This window comes from Patella vulgata, chromosome 3 (genome assembly GCF_932274485.2).
Source record: "Patella vulgata chromosome 3, xgPatVulg1.2, whole genome shotgun sequence".
Lineage (NCBI taxonomy): Eukaryota > Metazoa > Mollusca > Gastropoda > Patellidae > Patella > Patella vulgata.
In genome coordinates this window covers 82,720,313-82,743,262 of record NC_065881.2, presented here as the reverse complement: position 1 = coordinate 82,743,262, position 22,950 = coordinate 82,720,313, and the positions used below count along the sequence as shown (strand labels likewise).

The 22,950-nt window shown below is 33.8% G+C and overlaps 1 protein-coding gene and 2 long non-coding RNA genes across 9 annotated transcripts in view; all 3 read left to right on the top strand.

Moving 5' to 3' along the window:
* LOC126816946 (CD109 antigen) overlaps positions 1 to 1,798 on the top strand; it is a 78,592-nt gene extending 76,794 nt beyond the window's left edge. For all 6 annotated transcript variants that reach the window (XM_050543743.2, XM_050543740.2, XM_056099941.1 and 3 more), the window contains 2 exons: positions 1,265 to 1,367; positions 1,608 to 1,798. In XM_050543743.2, the coding sequence (XP_050399700.2) occupies positions 1,265 to 1,367; positions 1,608 to 1,786 (282 nt within the window). In that variant the 3' untranslated portion in view covers positions 1,787 to 1,798. The remainder of the gene's footprint in view (positions 1 to 1,264; positions 1,368 to 1,607) is intronic.
* Positions 1,799 to 1,808: 10 nt separating this feature from the next.
* LOC130012317 (uncharacterized) lies at positions 1,809 to 6,268 on the top strand. The gene is made up of 2 exons (XR_008787739.1): positions 1,809 to 3,373; positions 3,410 to 6,268. It is a non-coding gene; the product is annotated as an uncharacterized LOC130012317 (long non-coding RNA).
* A 2,072-nt stretch (positions 6,269 to 8,340) lies between these two features.
* Positions 8,341 to 12,326, top strand: LOC130012254 (uncharacterized). 2 transcript variants are annotated; one of them, XR_008787641.1, is made up of 3 exons: positions 8,341 to 8,420; positions 10,537 to 10,685; positions 11,572 to 12,326. It is a non-coding gene; the product is annotated as an uncharacterized LOC130012254 (long non-coding RNA). The 2 variants fall into 2 exon arrangements; XR_008787642.1 differs by having other exon boundaries at positions 10,537 to 10,695.
* The last annotated feature ends 10,624 nt before the right edge of the window (positions 12,327 to 22,950 follow it).

Genomic DNA, 22,950 nt, shown 5'->3' with positions numbered 1-22,950 from the left:
CATTTCATTTCATTTACTGACTGAGAAATAGTTTGTTTGATGAAGATCACTGAAAACCACAATGACAGATCCATCAGGGTAGCAGGATCAAAACTATGAAATAAACTGTTATAAATCGTCTGTTATAAACGGTGTCCGTTATACAAAAAATCTGCTATCGACCCTGAATTAGCGACCAGAAGGTAACACCATCACATAAAATAACAACATTTATAATATGCAGAATCTACAGAGCATACATGTATTTACATAAAAGTCATGTACAGTATGTATTCACATATTATGAATGTTCAAAATAAACAAGCTTATTTGAAAAAGTCTGGACGAATATACGTATTGAGAAGACTTTTGAAATTTACTTGAGGCAGAAGAAGACCAAAATTTACTTTTGAACAAATTGAAATCTCAAAATTTCAGTTGTTATTCGAGATTTCCATGTGTGTGGAATCGCTGTTGTGCCTGGGCTGAATTTTCCTGGAAAAATGTTTCCCATAAAATCAGTATGGATATTTCCTGAGAAAAATATTCCGGTCACCGATAATAAAATCAGTAATATCATTTTATTCTGCTTATTCTAGAGTCCGTTATATTACATTGATTTGTTGATTAGGGACCGACGAAAATCATCCGTTATAAACAATTGTCCGTTATACAGTGTCCACTATAAAAGACTTTGAAAATAAGAAATTTCTATTACAAAAATTGGGACCAAACTGTTGTGTCCATTATAAGCGATTGTCCATTGTATGCATGTCTGTTATATGTGGAGTCTACTGGACCACGAAATCTGAAAGAGTGTCCTTCTTTGGAAATTTTTAAGAAGACTTTAAAAACATATCTATTTCAAAGAACATTCTGCAAATAACAACTTTTATTCTAGAACTACATGCAAATACAAGCAAATATTGAATACAGCCATTGAATAACCTATGGTTGTATTCAATGGCGTGGACACAGACGTCACTTTCAGAATTACATGTAGGTCAAACAATAATGACATAACCCCTAGGCAACCACATTTTTGTAAAAAAAGAAAGAAAAAAGGGCGGAACCTATGATGAATTTTAACCTTATTGGTGATGGGGTTTTTTTTTTTTTTTTTTTTTTTTTTGATAATCTGGATAGTACAGTGTATTTTGAGACTTGCATGGAGTTTTATGCGGTATTCAATGGTCATTGAGTTCTATCTATGTATAATGTGTTAATTTTTTTTAATTATCAAATTCAACAAACATAAACTTTAATAAAATTTCTATGTTTACAGATTCCAACAGCAGAGACATGTTTTAATGTAGAATTGGTGCAGACTCAACAAGTTGATAATATACAAGATGCACCAGTCAAAGCTATGGCGTATTATCAAACAGGTAGGTCCACTCGTATCCCAAACACAACCCCATGCCAAACAGGTAGATCCATTTGTGCTCCCAAACACAACCCTGTGCCAAACAGGTAGGTTAATTTGCATCCCCAAACACAACCCTGTGCCCAACCCTGAAAAACTACTTTCAGTCAGCAAACTTTATACCCTTTGTCAAAAATGTATTTTGTTCTTGTAAAAAACGATTTTGTTCTTTTAAAAATGTACTGTTTACTTTTTATTTTAGAAATTGAAAGCTCGGTGATGTACAATATCGTAAAACCAACCACCGATTTCTGTAAAGAATTTTGCAAAGAAGGCGGTTGTGCTGGTTGCCCGGGTAACAAGGCCGGTAGCTTGACAACAGCTAGTGTTATGGCCGTATCGTTGATCTGTGTTCTACTGAGTTTTATTTTTGCTGTTTAGATATTTTTAAGAACTGCAAAAAATCTTGAATATAAAAGTTTTTCTCAGTCTACTATTGTGAAATCCCTTTTAAAATTTTTTTTCATTGTTTTTTTTTTCTTTTTGTTGTTAAAAGTCGCAATGCGTCATTTTAGCGCAATAGGAATCCCTTGCAATGGTTCAATTCAATTCAGTATTTACAAAGATATGTCAAATGGAAATGAACTGACTGATATTCCTATTAGACTTAAAACTTTAATGCCACCAGGCCTTTTTTACTCCCTGGTTCGAGATATCCCTCCCTATACACCAAATACAGACAAACAAACGACAGTCACAAATATTAGTATAGATATTGTTTACAAGGGATTCCTATAGCACTAAATGACGTGATGTGACTTTAGTACAAGGTCACATTATCCAGACAGAAAAAATTAAATTTCACATCATTTCGGAAAGGCATAAAATATACAGCTGTAAATGATGAAATATAAACAAAAGTTAAAATTTATTTATTTGCATGAAACATTTGTTCACACTCTTTTTATTTCTGGGGTTTTAATTAATAAATAACGGTTATTGTACAGGTTTTAATTTTGACGACAATTTTTACTGAATTAATTTGAATATATTTGTAGATTTTTTAAATATATTTTGATTACATAATAATTGATTATTGGGTCTGGAACCTCAAAGTTGATTTGTTTTAGTTGTCATTGGAAACATATACATACTATTTCCATCAGTTTTAGAGTTTTTATGGGGAAACAATAAAACAGTCTGGAACCACAAAGTTGATTTGTTTTGGTTGTCATCGAAACATATACATACTATTTCCATCAGTTTTAGAGTTTTTATGGGGAAACAATAAAACGGTCTGGAACCACAAAGTTGATTTGTTTTGGTTGTCATCGGAAACATATACCGGTACTAATAATTCCATCCGTTTAGAGTGTAAGAGAGAAACTGATCTGATGTCCCCTTTAACCAAAACAGCTTCTGTATAGTAGTATACATAATATTAAAATAATATGACTAGTATACATAAATATTAAAATAATATGACTGTAGTATACATAAATATTAAAATAATATGACTGTAGTATACATAAATATTAAAATAATATGACTGTAGTATACATAAATATTAAAATAATATGACTGTAGTATACATAAATATTAAAATAATATGACTGTGGTATACATAAATATTAAAATAATATGACTGTAGTATATATTAAAATAATATGACTGGTATACATAAATATTAAAATAATATGACTGTGGTATACATAAATATTAAAATAATATGACTGTGGTATACATAAATATTAAAATAATATGACTGTGGTATACATAAAAATTAAAATAATATGACTGTAGTATACATAAATATTAAAATAATATGACTGTAGTATACATAAATATTAAAATAGTATGACTGTGGTATACATAAATATTAAAGAGTTTAAAATAATGATTACCATATGATTGGCATATTCCCAAACTATTTAAATTCAAATATAGGATATTGGTCTTGACATGTTGTTTAGGCATAAAACGCTTAATATATTGTAATAACCAGGAATTACTTTATTCCACAGTGATGTCACAGATTATCCTTGGCCAGTTTATAAGACAAAGTACATCATTGGGGGTCTCTCAATGATTAGTTTTGGATAAAAGCTCTAATTATCTGTTGATCAGGTCGCTGGGTACAACGTGGACCTTATAACTTATTATAAGGTCCATGGATATACCACTGATAATCGCCAGTTAATCCACAGATAGGCATCCACGTAGTTGTGAGTCTCCCATTGATTGGTTGGCCAAACTTTGGACTTGTTTATAACCTTTTTTTTTGGTTAGTTTATTTGGCATTTTTTTTAATGATATTATTTTATGAAAGACACTATGATTGGTTAGGACTAAATGGCATCCCAACCAAGCATTTACAACATTGAGGCAGACATTATTTCATGTAGCATTTAAAGAATTTGGGTAACAGAAATGTCATGGGCTAATTTGGAAATATTTAGATGTAAATATATTTGATTTTATATATGTTTTGTATATGATTAGATTGTGAATTTTAACATTCTTAATGTGTAATATTATAACTAATATGAGTATTCTCAGCTTTATATAGTGTATTCCTGTATGTAACAAGGGGCAGATCCAGGAATTTTTGCAGGAGGGGGTTTGTCAGGTTCCTGTTAAGGAAATTTGACAGTTGACAATACATGATCATCATAGGCATGATAGACATACACACTGAGCTTTTAAAGGGAGAAATCCAACTCCCCGTTTGACGTCAATTTTTATTATGTATTAATAGGATCACCCACTGCCCCCCCCCCCTCGACCCCCACCCCTGGATCCGCCCCTGGTAAAACTTTTATATTAGGATGATTTCATCTGAATTTAGACCTGGAAATACCGGTAGAATTTATGATACATGACAGAATATCAGGCACTATTCCCCCCCCCCCCCCAAAAAAAAACAAAGAAAGAAAGAAAGACTAATCTTTGCCCGGACAAAATGACAGAACAACACCACAAGAATTATACCTGATTATTCCTGAATTTTTACCTGACATATGGTTTTATTATCAGGTTTGCCTTAATTCTAAAAATTTTAAATTTTTAATTTACATAATAAAAGATTTTTGTATATAGATATATGTGACTTGAAAATATTGTGCCATGATTCAAGAAAAAAGAACACTGTGAACTCTGATTTTGCATTAAAAGTTGATATATTCCAAGTGGGACAAATGCAGCGCCATCTTGATGGGTGGACACATACATATCTTAGAAGTTCTGTTTAATTAAGGGATTTTTTGGCAGGACATTTTCAATCAATAATTTGAATGAAAATATTTATGACATCAATAATTTTAATGAAAATATTTATTACATCAATAATTTTAAGGAAAATATTTATTACATTAATAATTTTAAGGAAAATATTTATTACATTAATAATTTTAAGGAAAATATTTATGACATCAATAATTTTAAGGAAAATATTTATAAAATCAAAAGTTATTCAATGGTTAATTCTTTATCTGCATAAAGCAGTGGTTGTAAGACTTTGACAGTATATTTTTTCCTGTGCTAATTTTGAGTGCCTTAGCATGACATAACATTGTATTTTTTGCATGTTTTATATAAAAGAGGTAGACATTAGTTATGTGACTGACACTGTTTACTGTGTTTAATACTTTAAATTGGTAGTATCCCTTTAGCAATTGTCCTGCTCAGTGGCTTATTGGACTGATTTAAGAGGGTTTGGATTGATTTAAGAGGGTTTGGACTGATTAGAGAGGGTTTGCACTGATTGGACTGGGTTTGTGCATGAACTTAGGCTGCATTAAATGTTTTTTCTTAAATTTGAAATTACCAGGCATTAAAGCATAACTGTGGAAAGAATTATTCATTGGTTTTGTCATGATTTGTTCCAATTGTATACTGTATTAATGTTAATGCATACAATAGTAATGTTAACACAATGTTAATGTTAACACAATGTTAATGTTAACACAATGTTAATGTATACTATGTTTATGCATACACTATTATGTTAATGGACACAATATTATGTTAATGATATTAATGTTAACGCAAACAGTGTTATGTTAATGCATATAATATTAATGTTCATGCATATAATATCAATGTTAATTAAAACGATATTAATGGTAATGAATAGAAATATTTATTCGAAATCGCTCAACAGAATTAAGCATCCATTCCATGTTTTCGGTATTTAGAACCCTTTTTGGGATTTATATAAACTGCTCTCAATAAGCTATGCATCACTACCTGCTCTAAAGAGAAACTCACTCCCTATTTTTGGTGTTTTAAAACTTGCTCATTCTATAGGATAATTTTCTACTGCTTCATTAAGATTATTTCTGTATTTATTGGGAAATTCTTGATGTAAAGATGATTATGTTATATAATGTGTAAAACAGGTATCGTTTTAAAGCTTGATAACCATACCTGTATGTGTATTGAAACATAGCATGTTAATCAAATTCAGAAGTAGGGTATCCATATAAGTGTGTTAATTTTAGTGAAATCTATTTTTATATGTCTTATAAGGATTATTTTTTTGGTATTATATCCAAATAATTTTAGTAAATTTCCATTATGTTTTTTTAATTGTCATTTAATTCATGTTTTGCTGTTTTAAGTACTTTAAAGATGGGATTTTTTTTGATGCAGTTCTTAATATTAATGGAAATGATTTTTTGATGAAATCTTCAATAATGACAATGGCTTTTTTTGATACAATTCTTAATAATGGCTTATTGACACAATTCTTAATACTAATGTAATTCTAAATATTGATACTGGTAATATTCTTTTAATGCAATTCTTAATGACAATTCCTTTCAATTTTAAAATACATTTTATTATTTGTACGTAATTTGAAATTATTGTGAAGTAATGATTTTGATATTTATGTCAAATAAAATAAATCGTAGAAATGTTTCTTTTCTTTTTGGCTGAATGTACTGAGGATTTGAAGGGATTTTATTTCGATGTAAACAAGTTTTTTAAATACCCAATGTTTTTGTTTCCGGTTGACGTATCTGAAATTGGTGTAGATGGTTTTGAAATGAAAAGAAATGGGGTTTAACTCATACTTTTCTACACCGTCTGGGCTAATTATACGCCATATAGAGCCAACTGATCTTTAACTGGGACGAAAAACGAAGGTCCCGTGTACACATTGGTGTGCACGTAAAAGATCCCCGAACAGTTGGAATTCTATATTAGAGTAGGCCGTAGTGCCGCTGTCCGGGCAAATTTCCCTCATAGCACACTGTATAGCGTATGCCCGTCTTCATTAGCCCAGTCGAACAAGAACAGTACGGCGTTTAACCCCATCATTTCATTTATTTAACTGTTAAGGATTATTTTACATTTACATTGGACCCCGGTTTTTCATACCATCCGAACGGCCACTCGATTCCTGGCGCATAGTACGATGGAATTAGATCTACTCATGTCTGTTCAGTGCTGCAATGTATATAAAATTTGGCAAAGGACAACGCACAGTCGTTCGGACGGGACGGAAAATCGAGGTCCCGTGTACACATTAGCGTGTACGTAAAAGAACCCTTGATAAAATGTCCCTTATAACAGCCAATAGTCGTGCGTACACGTTTGTCTGTATGTAAAAGATCTTTTGGCAGGTGGAATTTGACTTAAAGTCGACTGAAACGCCACAGGCAGGGCTAAACCTCAATCAAACCACATGGAGAATGACAGAGTCGGTACTGAAAACAGGACTTGAAAATCCATTCAATTTTATTTAACGCTTTATATATGTCTCGTAAATTGAATATCCAAACGTCTGTATCTCAGTTGTGAATTGACGAATGTCTCTTAAATTATGTATGTTGTATTTGCAATGTAGTGGAACAGTCAAATTGAAGGCATCCGTCTTTATTAGCCCACCAAATCGGTGCAGAACTGGAGGACGTTAAACCCTATTGCATTTCTTAAGGGAGATGTTGAAGTACACGTTGTAATATTATTTTAGAGATTTGCGTTTTTACCAGACAAACCATGTAAATTGATCAATTGAAAAAATCTATTTTACACCTAACAAACTATTCACATTATATACATTTATCGGGATATATCTGTTAAACCGACTGTATATACATCCAAAATTGTAACATGCTTAAGGGTGAATCTTGCGTTTTGATTGGTCAATTAGACACTGTCGATTGGACAATAACACCCCTCTGTTCCTAATTTCTTTTAAAATGATAAAAAAAAAACATGTTACAATGTCGATAAACAATTCCTGTTTCGCATTTAGAGGGGTGTTATTGTAAAAAAGGCATTTCCTGAGATTTTACATTAGAACCAGAAACGCCAACGCGTCACGGGTCCTAATGATCTCAGGACATGTCTATTGGACAATAACACCCCTCTAAATGCGAAACACGAAGTCTTTATCTCCTAAATATTAACACACACACAAAATTGGTTTAATAACGTTTTAACATTTTAAAGTACTTTTCGTCTGTCTTGGGATTATTCATAAATAATGTCATTGCATAGAGATGGACCACAAAAAATAACCATGTGTCAGTCTCATATTTCGGAAAGACTATGTTGACGATATTTTAAACCCCTCCCCTTTCTATTATATATATGTTTATTGCGTATCTATAATTTCCATTCCATTGAATGTAAAAAATGTTTATAATAAAGAAATCAATTTGGTTTACTTGACAAAATTTAGATAGCGAATCTTATTTTACACAATATAGCCAAACTTCCTCATGATAGTGTTGGTCGTGTATTTGATAATAATATAGATATCCAACATAACCATTAAAACATGATATAATCTTTTATTTAGAAGGGAAAACAAATTTATATTTATTGTCACCTATAGTTCCTATCAACTATTTATTCATATTAATTGCAACAATTTATTAACATAGAATGATCTAATCCCTTATGTGAATCAATGTAACCGTTAGTGATAATTGTTTCCTGGTTTGATATGTGAAATCTACAGATAGGTAATTATATTGTTTATCACTTGATTTACTTTACAATGGACAAAGAATGCAACATAGAAAAGTATCCCTATTGTATACAGATCTACAATCAACAGGTAAGACTGTATATTATATAAATATTGAAAACATATATAGATAAACTAACGTTATACATACATTTTAAAATTGTTGATTGTTTACGTTATTGTAAATCTAGCTACTTATAATTAGTGACAATTAGTGACAAGTTTTGTACACAGTACAGGGTATGCCTATTCTTTCCATTATACTTAATAACACTTCTCTCATTTTGGGAGTTGACGTAGCTTACTAATTCTATTACAGGATGTTTTGTTTCTTGGTAATAGTTCTTGGTAGAGGTCACAATTTTTATCCGATTTTGGTCAAACTTGAAATGTAAGTTCATAACCCAAAGATCTCGGTTTCTTTCGATATTCGCGCATATCGGCCGGTAACTTCCTGTATTATGGCCCCTGATTGTACGAAAAATCTCGTTTTTAGCTTGTGGACCCTATAGAGGTCATAATTTTTATCCGATTTAAAAAAAACTATTATTATATCACCGTTACACCCTAAGGACGGTTGAGTTCGTATTTCGTGAAAATCGTCCCAAAATTGACAGACAAAATGGCCGTCGTTCGTTCTCAAATAGCGTAAAAATATGGTATATCAAGTTTGTGGACCCTATAGAGATCACAATTTGTATCCGATTTTGTTGAAACTTGAAATGTAAGTTTATAACCCAAAGATATCTTGGTTCCTTTCAATATTCGCGCATATCGGACCGTAACGTCCTGAATTATGGCCCCTGATTGTACGGAAAATCGCGTTTTTAGCTTGTGGACCCTATAGAGGTCATAATTTTTATCCGATTTCAAGAAACGTATTTTTATATCACCGTTATACCCTAAGGACGGCTGAGTTCGAATTTCGTGAAAATCGGCCCAAAATTGACAGACAAAATGGACGTTGTTCGTTCTCAAATAGCGTAAAAATATGGTATATCAAGGTTGTGGACCCTATAGAGATCACAATTTTTATCCGATTTTGTTGAAACTTGAAATGTAAGTTTATAACCCAAAGAGATCTCGGTTCCTTTCGATATTCGCGCATATCGGACCTGAATTATGGCCTCCGATTGTACGAAAAATCGCGTTTTTACCTTGTGGACCCTATAGAGGTCATAATTTTTATCCGATTTAAAGAAACGTATTTTTATATCACCGTTACATCCTAAGGACGACTGAGTTCGAATTTCGTGAAAGTCGGCCCAAAACTGACAGACAAAATTGCCGCCCTTCGTTCTCAAATAGCGTAAAAATATGGTATATCAAGGTTGTGGACCCTATAGAGGTCACAATTTTTATCCGATTTTTTTGAAACTTGAAATGCAAGTTTAAAACCCAAAGATCTCGGTTCCTTTCGATATTCGCGCATATCGGACCGTTACTTCCTGAATTATGGCCCCCGATTGTACGAAAAAACGCGTTTTTAGGATGTGATCCCTCTAGATGTCACAATTTTTATCCGATTTAAAAAAACGTTTGAATATATCACTGTTACACCCTTATGATGGTTGAGTCCAAATTTCGTACATATAGGACCAAAGCTGCCGGACAAAATGGCTGCCCATCGTACGCAAATATTGTAAATATGTGGTATATCAATTTTTTGGACCCTCTTTGAGAGGACACAATTTTGATCCGATTTTGATGAAACTTGAAATACATGTTTATAACCCAGAGATCTTGGTTCCTTTCAATATTCATGCATATCGGATTGTAACTTCCTGAATTATGGCCCTTGATTGTACGAAAAATCACTTCTTTTTTTGAGCTTGTTCTCTGTCCGTCTCTTGCAAAATGTGGACATACCTTGCATGGCAACCGCTTGTTAGATTCGCCACATATCATCGAAAAGAAATTACTATTAGGTCTTTTAATATTTTTCACTTACTTTTTTAAAGATTATTTAAAAAGTAGATTAATACGTAGTTATTTATTAATATATTTTAGATGAAACGTTGGATATTCTAGAAAATTACGGATCAGATGTCTGACAAATAGCAGTTTGACATACGAATATCCACAGCGTTTTTAGGTTCGCCACGTATCATCGAAAAGAATTACCTTTTAATATTTTTCACTTAATTTTTGTAAAGATTATTTAAAAAAGTAGATTAATACTTTCTTATTTATTTCTATGTTTTAGATGCCACGTTGGATGTACTTGAAAAATTCCGTATGAAATGACATGGATCATAAAGTTTGCATACATCAGGGTCAGGGACATATTGCTTGGAGATTTGCCGAACACCAGCAGCGTATAAGATAATCGTTCTCAAATAGCGTAAAAATATGGTATATCAAGGTTGTGGACCCTATAGAGGTCACAGTTTTTATCCGATTTTGTTGAAACTTGAAATGCAAGTTTAAAACCCAAAGATCTCGGTTCCTTTCGATATTCGCGCATATTGGACCGTAACTTCCTGAATTATGGCCCCCGATTGTACGAAAAAACGCGTTTTTAGGATGTGATCCCTCTAGATGTCACAATTTTTATCCGATTTAAAAAAACGTTTAAATATATCACTGTTACACCCTTATGATGGTTGAGTCCGAATTTCGTACATATAGGACCAAAGCTGCCGGACAAAATTGCTGCCCATCGTACGCAAATATTGTAAATATGTGGTATATCAATTTTTTGGACCCTCTTTGAGAGGACACAATTTTGATCCGATTTTGATGAAACTTGAAATACATGTTTATAACCCAGAGATCTTGGTTCCTTTCAATATTCATGCATATCGGATTGTAACTTCCTGAATTATGGCCCTTGATTGTACGAAAAATCACTTCTTTTTTTGAGCTTGTTCTCTGTCCGTCTCTTGCAAAATGTGGGCATATCTTGCATGGCAACCGCTTGTTAGATTCGCCACATATCATCGAAAAGAAATTACTATTAGGTCTTTTAATATTTTTCACTTACTTTTTTAAAGATTATTTAAAAAGTAGATTAATACGTAGTTATTTATTAATATATTTTAGATGCCACGTTGGATATTCTAGAAAATTACGGATCAGATGTCTGACAAATAGCAGTTTGACATACGAATATCCACAGCGTTTTTAGGTTCGCCACGTATCATCGAAAAGAATTACCTTTTAATATTTTTCACTTAATTTTTGTAAAGATTATTTAAAAAAGTAGATTAATACTTTCTTATTTATTTCTATGTTTTAGATGCCACGTTGGATGTACTTGAAAAATTCCGTATGAAATGACATGGATCATAAAGTTTGCATACATCAGGGTCAGGGACATATTGCTTGGAGATTTGCCGAACACCAGCAGCGTATAAGTTTGAAATAAATCTGACATTTCCAACAGAGATTTGTTTTTAAAGCTTTAAAGCCTTGATAATGCATGTTCATTTAAATAGGACTGATGCAAACATAACCAATATGGCAGACGTTGTCGGTCATAAACAAATACCAAATCAAGTGAATGGCTCTTAGGGCCAGCCGTAAGCGTCATACCAGTGGATGTCATCAGTTAGAATTCAAAATATTACCAATGATAAGGGAGATAATCCGAATAGAAAGTGTAGGGAGCAAAGCCCACCAGAGAGCATTCATCAGTGACACTGACACAGAAGTTTTCTAAATTAGTTGACGCTGATTGACACCTTTGACATGGTAAACAATAGTTAACATGCCTTGAACTCTGGTGCTGGTACGATGATCAAATACATGTATTGAAAATTTGTTGAAGAAAAATAAAATATTATGATCAATGTAGAAAATAAATATTATAATCAGGTGGAATTCATATGTGTCATTATTTATTCAGGACTTCAACAAAATAAAGAGGGTTGCGTTCGTTTTTCACTTTGGAATATGATTAAAATTCGTTTTTATTTAGAAAAATGTTGCCATGGTAACCAGTCAAAATCAGTGATTTATAATTCTAAGCTAATGTGTCTGGATATGTAAAACTAATAAATTCATATTTTAAAGTGTCAAACTTTTGTTAATGGTGGAATTGGTTTTCATAAACACAACTAAAATAAAACATATGATTCCAATGTATTTTAGAAAGTTAAAACAAAAATGAACTGCCTGTGTGATGTTACTAAGTTATTGTTAAATTCAATATCACCATATAAGATTATGTGAAATTGAGCCATGTGTTAATATCCCTACTCTAATAAGAAGGTTTGGTTTAGGTTTTCCCCTTTCAATGTGATATAAAACCAATTATTTATATAACGGTTACCATGGTAACCGGCAAAATAGTTTTATTTGGGTGACCCAAGATATAGTGTCACTTAAAATACAAAACAAATTAAGATCTGCAAAATGATCTTTTGTGGCAAAAATCATATACACTTAAAAAAAAGTAGGGGATATTGAAATGCAAATACCTATGCAGGTTTTGATATGATACTCATGGACACTTGACATGCTTTGAATATATATATATATATATATATATATATATATCCAAAATTATTAGCACAACCGCAAAGCTGCACTACTTTGTTTCACGGTAAATGATGAAAAGATAAAAAAAAGGTATGCCGACACAAACTGATTTCAGCACTGGTTTAATAACATTTTAACATTTTAAAGTACTTTTCGTCCGTCTTGGGACTATTCATAAATAATGTCATTGTATAAAGATGGACAGTATAGTATATTTATACATATTTACATAGTAACACTGTGGTTTTAATTGGCTATAGTTACCATTGTCTATGGTTACATAGTATATCGTTAACTAATAGAAACATGTACACACATGTGTTAATCTGTAGTATACGGGGTTCAATTTATGAACAATGAGTTTAAGATAATCATGGGATAGATTTAAGAAAATTAATGAAGCTAATGGCCAATTGTTACTTATTGACTATTAAGTCGAGGAACATATTTTTTAATAAAATGGTTTTCCATATATATATATATATATATATATATATATATATTCAATACTTCGATCAATCATGGAACAATACACGTCTATGTACATCAGTGATGTGTGAAGAAAAGTTAAACAAAACATCCTAGTACTCAGATTTCAGAACAATACTTAAACCATTTAATCGAATAAAGCACGACAATGATTTATGAGGATGTTTGGACATAAACGTCGATATACGTCAGAATTTTAATTAAGAATAAGTTTCTGAATACGATTTGAGACACAAAGGGCTTGCTTAGGAGGTTATGAAAATCTGTACTTTTACGGCAATCGGTGACGATGCTGTAGAGACAAATTAAATATCTTTAATATCCCCCGGGGAGTTGGCTGGTCGTTTAAGATCATAAGGTTTGTGGTGTGTTTTCGAACCTACACTTATACGTGTCAAGGAGTAGGGTCGCCAGTTCAAAATCGCTAGGTTTCTTCGGGGCCTCCGATTTCCCGCCACTGATAAGACGCCTATGAACATAAACACTTTTTGGGAGATATATCCAAGATCAGGGGATTCGGCGGGACTATTGTTTTTTTTTTGTTTTGTTTTTTTTTGGGGGGGGGGTATATAGAAACCCCCTTTCAAGCCCAGGCCTCGAAGAATTTGTCACGAATTTTAACTAACTAAACAACCAGAAAATACCTCATGGAGGACATTTTGAATATTTAAATTTCCCCAAGGATGGCAGGGTGGCATCATCAGGATTCTGAATATAATCATATTGAAGATACATAATCCATAATCAATCAATAAAACAAAATAATTGGGCTGTATTTCCATTCTTGTCGACCAACTGCAGGAATAATGTTTCATTTCGTGTTTAGTCTACCGTTATTCCAATCTGATGAAAATACTGAACGTGGAGAAGCCAAGAGAATAGAACCTATGTTATCAGACAGGTAAATGAGTAAATGCACATTAATCTGTTCATTATGGCGGTAGGATAATAATTGTATTTATTTAGCAGAAGAAAGTATAGAAACTATCCTATTTCTTTCAATCTGATTAAAAATACAGATCTATATTTCGTTTCGTTTTTTTTTTTTACTTTCGAATATCTGATCGTTTGTAGAAAAGAGTCGCGTCAGAGGTCGTACGAACGGCTTTTGACCCTATGACGCAAGACGTTGATTAATCAATCAGCGTTGACGTTTCTAGTCGCCGTAACATATGATTCAATTGGCTAATCACTTCCGCCATCCAGATACTCGTGTATAGACAAATTAAACGAACTTTTGAACTATAAAAAACGAAACGAAATAGGATATTATGTGTTTTAATCAGATTGCTCTTATTCCAGATTATTCACAAAGCTGTCGTTGTTAATTTTACAGAGACAAAATAATCGAGATCCAATCGATAGTTTTGGGTTGTCTTTAATAATAAATGTCACAATCTGAGTTTGTTTTCTGTAATAGTAAAAAGATTGTTGACCTAGCTGCTAATTGAAGAGAAGTTTTTATCGAATGTCTTGAATAAATATTCTCGATCGGAGAAACATGAGACAATAACTTCTTAAATTATATTGAACGGTTCGTCAACTAATTACTGAGTTCGAGGAATTGATTTCAGCATGAGATAATGTTTTAATTAAATGTTGTTGATGCTAATAACAATCTAACCATGAGGGGTACACGACATAGTGACAATAAGATATTGTGTGAGTGTGTGTGTTGGGGCGGGGGAGTTGGACATATTCATAATAATATTAGGCTATGACATGGTAGGGGGGTGGGGTGACTGAGTCACAATAAGATATTAGGCTATATGCTAACAGCGTCATTATTCAATGCGCTGGCCAACTAACTAGCAGGTTTCTGGGTCGATTCAGGTGTTGGTCGAGAAAAGTTATCGGGGTTGTTCAGCTTGGGTCAACTCTCCGGACAGCTGAGTTCCACCTACTCCGACAGACAAAGCTTGGTTTACACAACGTGTATGTTGCAGTATGGACACATCCAGCCTATAGAGTCGCACCGAATATTAGTATGGAGAAATAGCACCAAATCGGTCAACAGCGTCAAAGGTCATACGGGGATTATCGTATATCTCTTGCGATTGGCTAAGGGGAAAAATGATCTTCACCTTGTATATGCAGAATGTATTGTTAACCTGTCTCATAAATCAACTGTAAACAGATATGTGTTTGCTGCAATAGCTACGGTATTCGCTATACCTATACAAGGTCGAGACTATTTGTGTAGTGCAACCTTTAAAGCAATAGTTAACCAGTATCAACTGATAGAATTGTCTTTTTATCATCAGAATACTTCAAGTGATCTCAGTTTTCATCTCAATTACCCACTGTCGTGATTGCGCGTACTGTAGACGTGTGAGAGATAGTATCATGAGTTAACAGAACTGTAAGAGCTTTTATTGAAAAATACAGAAACTTCAATATACATATCGTTTTTCACTGCTTTTGAAGCACTGTCGGAAACCTTGAGTCTATGTGATACGCTTGTGTGAAGCAAGGCGCATATTGATTCAAATAGGTTAAAATGGTTGCTAACCTTTTTATTTATTTATTTAAGTAAATATATTGAAGTATTGATTTTGTAAAGTGTAATCAATCTATTGACATACAACGGGCACCAGTGGAAAATTAATCAATTCAAATAATGGTAATTTTTATATTGCTTTTGTTTTATGTATCCAACTTTAATATTTGTATTCTTTATTGTAAATCTACAAGGCCAAGGACATCTATTGTAAATCTATCGTAAATCTTTCAGGTGTAACAGTAGCCAATGTGGCTCGGTGTGTAACTCGATGTCTCACGTGGCTCGGTGTGTAGGGGGGTTGGATGGCCGAATGGTTAGCACGTGCGCGCTGTATCATAAAGCCTGTCATTGAGTCAACTGGTGTGGTTTCGAATCAACGGTTGTACGTGACAAGGCGTAGGGTCGCCTGTCCAACCTCGTGGGTTTTCTCCGGGTCCCCCCACTGCTAAAGACCCCTACGCGCAAGCGAATTTTTGAAATAAAATTAACCCATATGTTAGTCCCGAAATGACCTTGTTTGTGTCGAGTGGACGTTAAACCCCTTTTCTCTCTCTCTCTCTCTCGCTCGGTGTGTAACTCAATGGCTCACTAACCTGGGGATCCCTGCATCTATTCCGGTGTTACCGAGACAGGTAGTTCTTAGGACTTTAAGGTAGATCGAAGGTAGGGGTTCGGGGGAGAAGACGAGAATTGAGGTGGAGGCGGGGATAGAAGGGCGGTGGAAAGAATTGGGATGGAAGGGGAATAGAAGAGGTGAAATAGAACGAACAGAGGTTAAAGAAAGAGATAGAGGTGGGGGGAGAGAGGAGAGGACGGAAGAAGGGGTGGAAAAAGGCTGAAGAAAGAAACGAGGTGGAAAGAGCCCTGCAAAAGTAGTGAGTAAGGGTTGTCGTATCGACAGGGTATGTTCTAAAAGAGTAAAGGACTGTAGATTAATCTGATATACATATTTTAATATTCACTAACTCGATTCACTTATGTAACAATTGTTCGTGCTTTGTTGTAGCTTACCATCCTTAATCCCCTTAGAGTAACAACAGATCACAACGACGCACCGTCTTAACCATTAACTGTATTAATTTGACAATTTAGAGAAAATACAAATGACGTATCGCTACTTTAAAAATCTAATTAATTACATATTATTCCCGCGACTCTCCAGCCCTTACTATTAATAAACATCTTAGTTTTTACAATATTGGCTTATCTGGCTGCCAGAAATATCATATTGTTGTTCGGTATGAAAGAGTGATGAAATACTACTTCAGTGAACATCTTTAACAAAAGCCTCCAACCTAGACAATAGGTATGACAATGTTTACTTTGTCTTAATATTTCAATTATTTAGAAATTAAACAAAACAATAAATTTTCAATCAAAATGAACAGAAGACGTTACTTTGTGTCTTTATCATTGAAGTTGATTGGAATAACGGTAGTCAAGACGATGCGGCTAAGCTTGAAAAAATAACTACACTTGGACGCATTGTGTACTATTACAGGCTTTGTTAGAGGCACTTCACACAAATAAACTATATGCCAAATCTGGCCTTCCGCCTCTCAAAGATAGAGGGTATAAACATAAGCTTATCTTATTCTATTAAATGTAAAAAACTTGTACAGCCAAAAGTTGCTGATCTAAAACCTTATCCAGTACGTAAAAGTTTGTTACACGAACACCACATTCTTCTCTCGGTAGTTGCAAATGCAATATTTTGCCTGAAAGAATTAAAGACGCCCCAAATAGTTCTACCTTTGAGTGAGAGCTGTATAATATTATCCGCCAGTTTAAAATCCCAAAATATAACTATTTCGGCGAACGTCAGTACCAACTACATGTAATCAGTTGCAGGATTCGTAACAACAAAAGTAATTTGAACCTCCATAAATTCCTTATGGTCATATGCCAGTATATAAATGGTTGTATTTCTGATAGTTGAATAGTTATTTCAGTAGTGAAAATAACTGTTGGAGGTACTGATCTAAAACCTTATCCAGTACGTAACCAAGACCAATATAGAAACATTCATGCTAAAAGTTTCCATAAATATGAATATCAGTGATAACATACCGTGCACATGTGGAAATAAAATAGAGAATCTCGAATATTATTTGATCTTCTGTAATAACTATCCAACTATCAGAAATACAACCATTTATATACTGCCATATGACCCGCGGACTATCATTTGTTTTTTACTTAAAGGCAACAATGACTATGGTGACGATGTAATTGAAAATCTATCCCAGATAGTTCATGATTAATTAAAACTAACAAAAGGTAGAAAGTTATCTTTGCGCGATTGACTTGAATGGGTCTTTAATATTTAACAATAAGTCTTAAACATTTAGTCAGATCAGGCCCTGCTGGGGCATATAACAAGAGCAGAATCTTAAAGTACACCCCCATGGGGCCCAAAATTAGGGCATAAGTTACATGGCTGAAAGTTTCTAGAAGCAAAGGTATCCATAGCTGGAGAAAATATTTCACAAATTTAACCAAAATTTCCGAGGCTTTTCCCAGGTAAGACCACGCCAAATATCTCCCTTACGGGGCTAATAATATGGTCATCAGTTACATGTCTGAAAGTTAGGACCCAAGACGCGTGTCTATTGGACACGTCTATTGGACAATAACACCCCTCTAAATGCGAAACAGGAAGTGTTTATCTCCTAAATAAAATATATAATATATATAATTAAATGACTGACACATTAGTATTTACTTAAAGTTGCAATTTCATATTTTTACGTTATATTTTTAAAATTTATTAAAATAAAGCCTTAAGGTATCTATAAACAGTCCTACCTTGTTAAAGAATAATCCTATTCATCCTATAATTCACAATTGCCAGTTGAGAAATTGGCAAAAATATCATTTTCCTCTTCAAATTCAAACGTTTGAGGATAGCTACTCCATGGTGGAGAATAGAAAACAAGGGAGTTAATTGGTAGGTAATTGTGTTATTATTTCCGGTGTAAATGAGTTTTAAGTGTGAGAATGATACCTATGATCGTATAATAGTGAGTTGACAACCTATTAAGCAAAAGAGTAGGACGTTAAACCCCATTTCATTTCATTTCATTTCATTTATTAAGCAAAAGACATAGAAATAATTATGTTTTGACTTTCTTAGAAAATATGAAACTGTAACTTTAAGTTGGGTGGTAGGTGTAAGAACGTTCTTACTCGTTGGTGTGTAGAGGCACTATTTCGTATATATGACGCCTATAAAGTTATAAAACTTTGGACAGAGTGCATCGATAGTTATAAAACAAATAATATACAAAAAACACACTTATCTTAAATGAAACAAACACTGTAATAGATGTATACAAGTTTATGGAGAGCATATCGTTCGTTCCTGGAATTTTACATCCACTTCCACAATAGGTTATATCGTAGACAAGTGTTTCCTAAGAAACTTGTAATACACAAAGTCTTTGCCGGGAAGCGCCCAAGGTGAATTTCATCCAAAGGAGAAGTTTCGCGTGTAAGAAAAGAAAGAATGGCGAGCGTGCGCAGTCTGGCCCGCTTTGCCATAAATGCTACGAACTTACATATGGTAAGTACATTTAGGTTTGACTGTCAGCCGGGACCTAAGGCCTGCCGCCTATTCGACCTTGGTTCAGGGATGCAAGCAATGTTCTCCGGGCTAGGCATTATCGTGCCGTTGGTCTTATGAAAAGGAAAAAAAAGGCCCCCACAGGGCACCCGTCATCCCTTAGCAACTAGTTAGCAACTAGTTTATAGCAACGAGTTTAGTTAAACACTAATTAAAGTTTATTGTTTGTAACTTAAACATACATTATGCAAGAACTAAATCTGCATCTTTAGGCCTGAAATGTTATCTAAATTATTAATTAGACATTAATTAGCGTATCCAGACCATAATCAACTCTCGATGTCATCGCTAGCCTGCGATATATACTGGATTAGGATCCGATTTTCTGCTCAAATGGGGGTACAGTAGCTAAGTGGGTAAGGCGCTGGCTCGCTAGCCTGGAGGTCGGGTGTTCAATCCCTGCATTGGCCGAGAAAGTTTATCCAGATTTTCCGACGTGTTTCCCCTTTGTCAGTGATGCAAGATGGAGGGCCTGACATGGACAGCTGTCTAGTCGCTTGAATGATACTAAAAACCGAGGTCCCGTGTACACATTGGCGGCACGTAAAAGATCCCTTGACAGTTGGAATTCGATGTAAGAGTAGGTTGTAGTGCCGCTGTCCGGGCAAAATTTCCCTCATAGCACACTGTATGACGTATGCCCGTCTTCATTTAGACCCTATCATGAACATCTATATTTACTGAGAACTAATGTTATGTCATCTTTCGGTATTCGCATCTAACCCCTTTTGTCAGAGGCTGGCATCAGTCATGACAGTATTGCGAATACCTCTTTGTTTAGTACTCCACCCTGGACTGTATCGCCTCCAAAGATCGATTTAGATCTAACAAAAAACAAAAAGAAAGATACTAGTTCCACGGTGTTTCAGTCTCTCTTTCGAGAGCTGAGGTCTAAATATGGTGATTATGATTCGATTAAACACAGATGGTTCCAAAGATGGTGATAGGGTAGCTTCGGCTACCGTCACACAATCTGGAATCATTTCTGTCACACTTCCACCTGCTGCTTCCATATTTACTACTGAACTCCAGGCCATCTTTCAGGCTTTGTAGTTCATTCAATCATCTTCTACTTTTACACACGTTATATTTACTGTTTCTCTGTCCTCTTTACAAGCAATAAACAATAAACATTTATCGTCTGCTACTATCACACGAGTTTATCGGTAAGGACACAGTCCTTTGCTGGCTCCCCAGTCTCGTTGATATTAAAGCTGCCAAGTCTGCTTTAGATCTTCCCATATCAAAATTCCTTTTATCATTCACCGATTTTAAATCCCCCATTAATTCTTTTATATATGGCCAATGGCAACGGTCTTTGGATCTTGCAGTCATAAGCATAAGCAAACTTTATCACATTAAGCCTCTTCTAGGAGATTGACCCAACAGGAGGGATGAAGTTGTTTTGTGTCGCTCTCGCATTGGTCATACCGTTTTAACTCATATTTTCATTTTGATGCAAGAGACTCAACCGGAATGTTCCTTTGACAGTGAAACACATCTTGATTGAGTGCAAATATCTCAAGTATATTAGATCTAAATACTACCGTTGCCAGTCAGTACGTCAGCTATTTGCTCAACCGGAGCTATATGATAAAGTGCTAACATTTTAAAAAGAGACAAACGTTTATTCTCAATTTTAATTGTATATATTTAATCATGTATATCGTTTTAAATATTTATATATGTAAAAGATTTGTTATATATATTTTTAATTAATATATTTTCTGTGATATTTGTTTTTATTTACATATATAAATTCATTTATGTGATATCGTTTTAATTTGTCTCGTTAGATTCACGATATGTTTGGCCCGGTTGGACCTGACGTGTCATTAAACAACATTTCATTTCATTTAGACTTTTTAAAAGAGACAAATTTTTATCGAAAATTTTAATTGTATATATCTGATTTTCTCTTTCATATTTTAAATATATATACATAAAATTTATATTTATTTTTATTAGATATTTTCTGTGATATTTGTTTTTATTTATGTATATATAGATAAGGTTGTGATTATTTGTTTCTAGTTTGTCTCGAGAAATATCACCATATGTTTGGCGCAATATGGATACTAGATCGAATTTTTACCGTTGTCAGTCATGACATCACATGTTTGCCCAACCGGGTTTATATGGTAAAGCGTTAGACTTTTTAAAAGAGACAGGATTTTATCATAAATTTTAATTGTATATATATACACATATCATTTCATTTTTGTATTTAATATTTATATGCATAAAAGTTATATTTTATTTTTAATTTTACTAACTGTGATATTGTTTTTATTTATGTATATAATGTTTTTCTGTGATATAATTTAACCCGTCTCGTAATATTCACCATGTGTTTGGCGCAATATAGCCCGGTTGGAGCTGACGTGCCATAAAACCACATTTCATTTTATTAACCCAGTTCGTAGGACGTTAAACTCCATTTCATTTCATTTCTGCTCAACTTTCATTCATGATTGAATTATGAAACAGATAATCGAGACTATGTTTTATATCGTACCGAATTTAGTAATGAATATCAAGGCTAGGCTGAAAAATCAATCGCTAAATTCTCGGTTCAGAGTGGATAAATTTGAAATTTTTTAGCAAATTCCCCTTACATGATCTAGTTTTTAACCATTATAGTGAGAACTGTCAGGTTTTTTTTATCTAATCTCCCATAATGTATCTTTAAGAGGTCGTGGTTTCGAATCCCCGGTTGTACGTGGCAAGGAGTAGGGTCGCCTGTCCAACATCGTGGGTTTTCTCCGGGTCCTCCGGTTTCCTCCCACTGCTAAAGACCCCTACGCGCAAGCGAATTATGTAAATAAAATTAAACCATATGTTAGTCCCGAAATGACCTAGTTTGTGTCGAGTGGACGTTAAACCCCATTTCTCTCTCTCTCTCTTTAAGAGGTTGTCCTCCCAATACTTGCTAATACTCCAATACAGCTTATACCAGAATTCATCTAATTAAGGTAGCGTTTAGAATCATCTTAAACAACAAGAGGTATTATAAGATTTCAAATATACAATGAAACACTAACTATTTCAATATCATACCGAATCTTGCACAATCCTTACATTCATAGGCGTAGGAGCCGTTCGGGCAATGAAAAATTCGACGACCGTTTTTTTCTATTAATGTTTAGAGAAAAAATATAACTAACTTATTTCTATGAGATCCACACTGCCCGAAAAGTATTTTCTCGTCTTTTTCTTGTCCACTGCATGCCCGAAAATATGCCCGAAGCTCTTTTATGATAGGTATGCCCGAAAAACGGTATTGATTTCGGGCAATTTTCTCTTATGCCCCCCTGAATTACTTTGAGCTCCTACGCCTATGCTTACATTACACATATACAACGTTTAAAGACTCTGATTCTAACATTCATCGGTTGGCTTTAAAAATAACGTTTGTAGGAGAATTACACAGAGGTAAACAATGATTGGAGTTTAAATTGTTAGAATTCTTAAATTAATAGGAATATTCAACAAAATATAGTATGATAAGAAAAGAG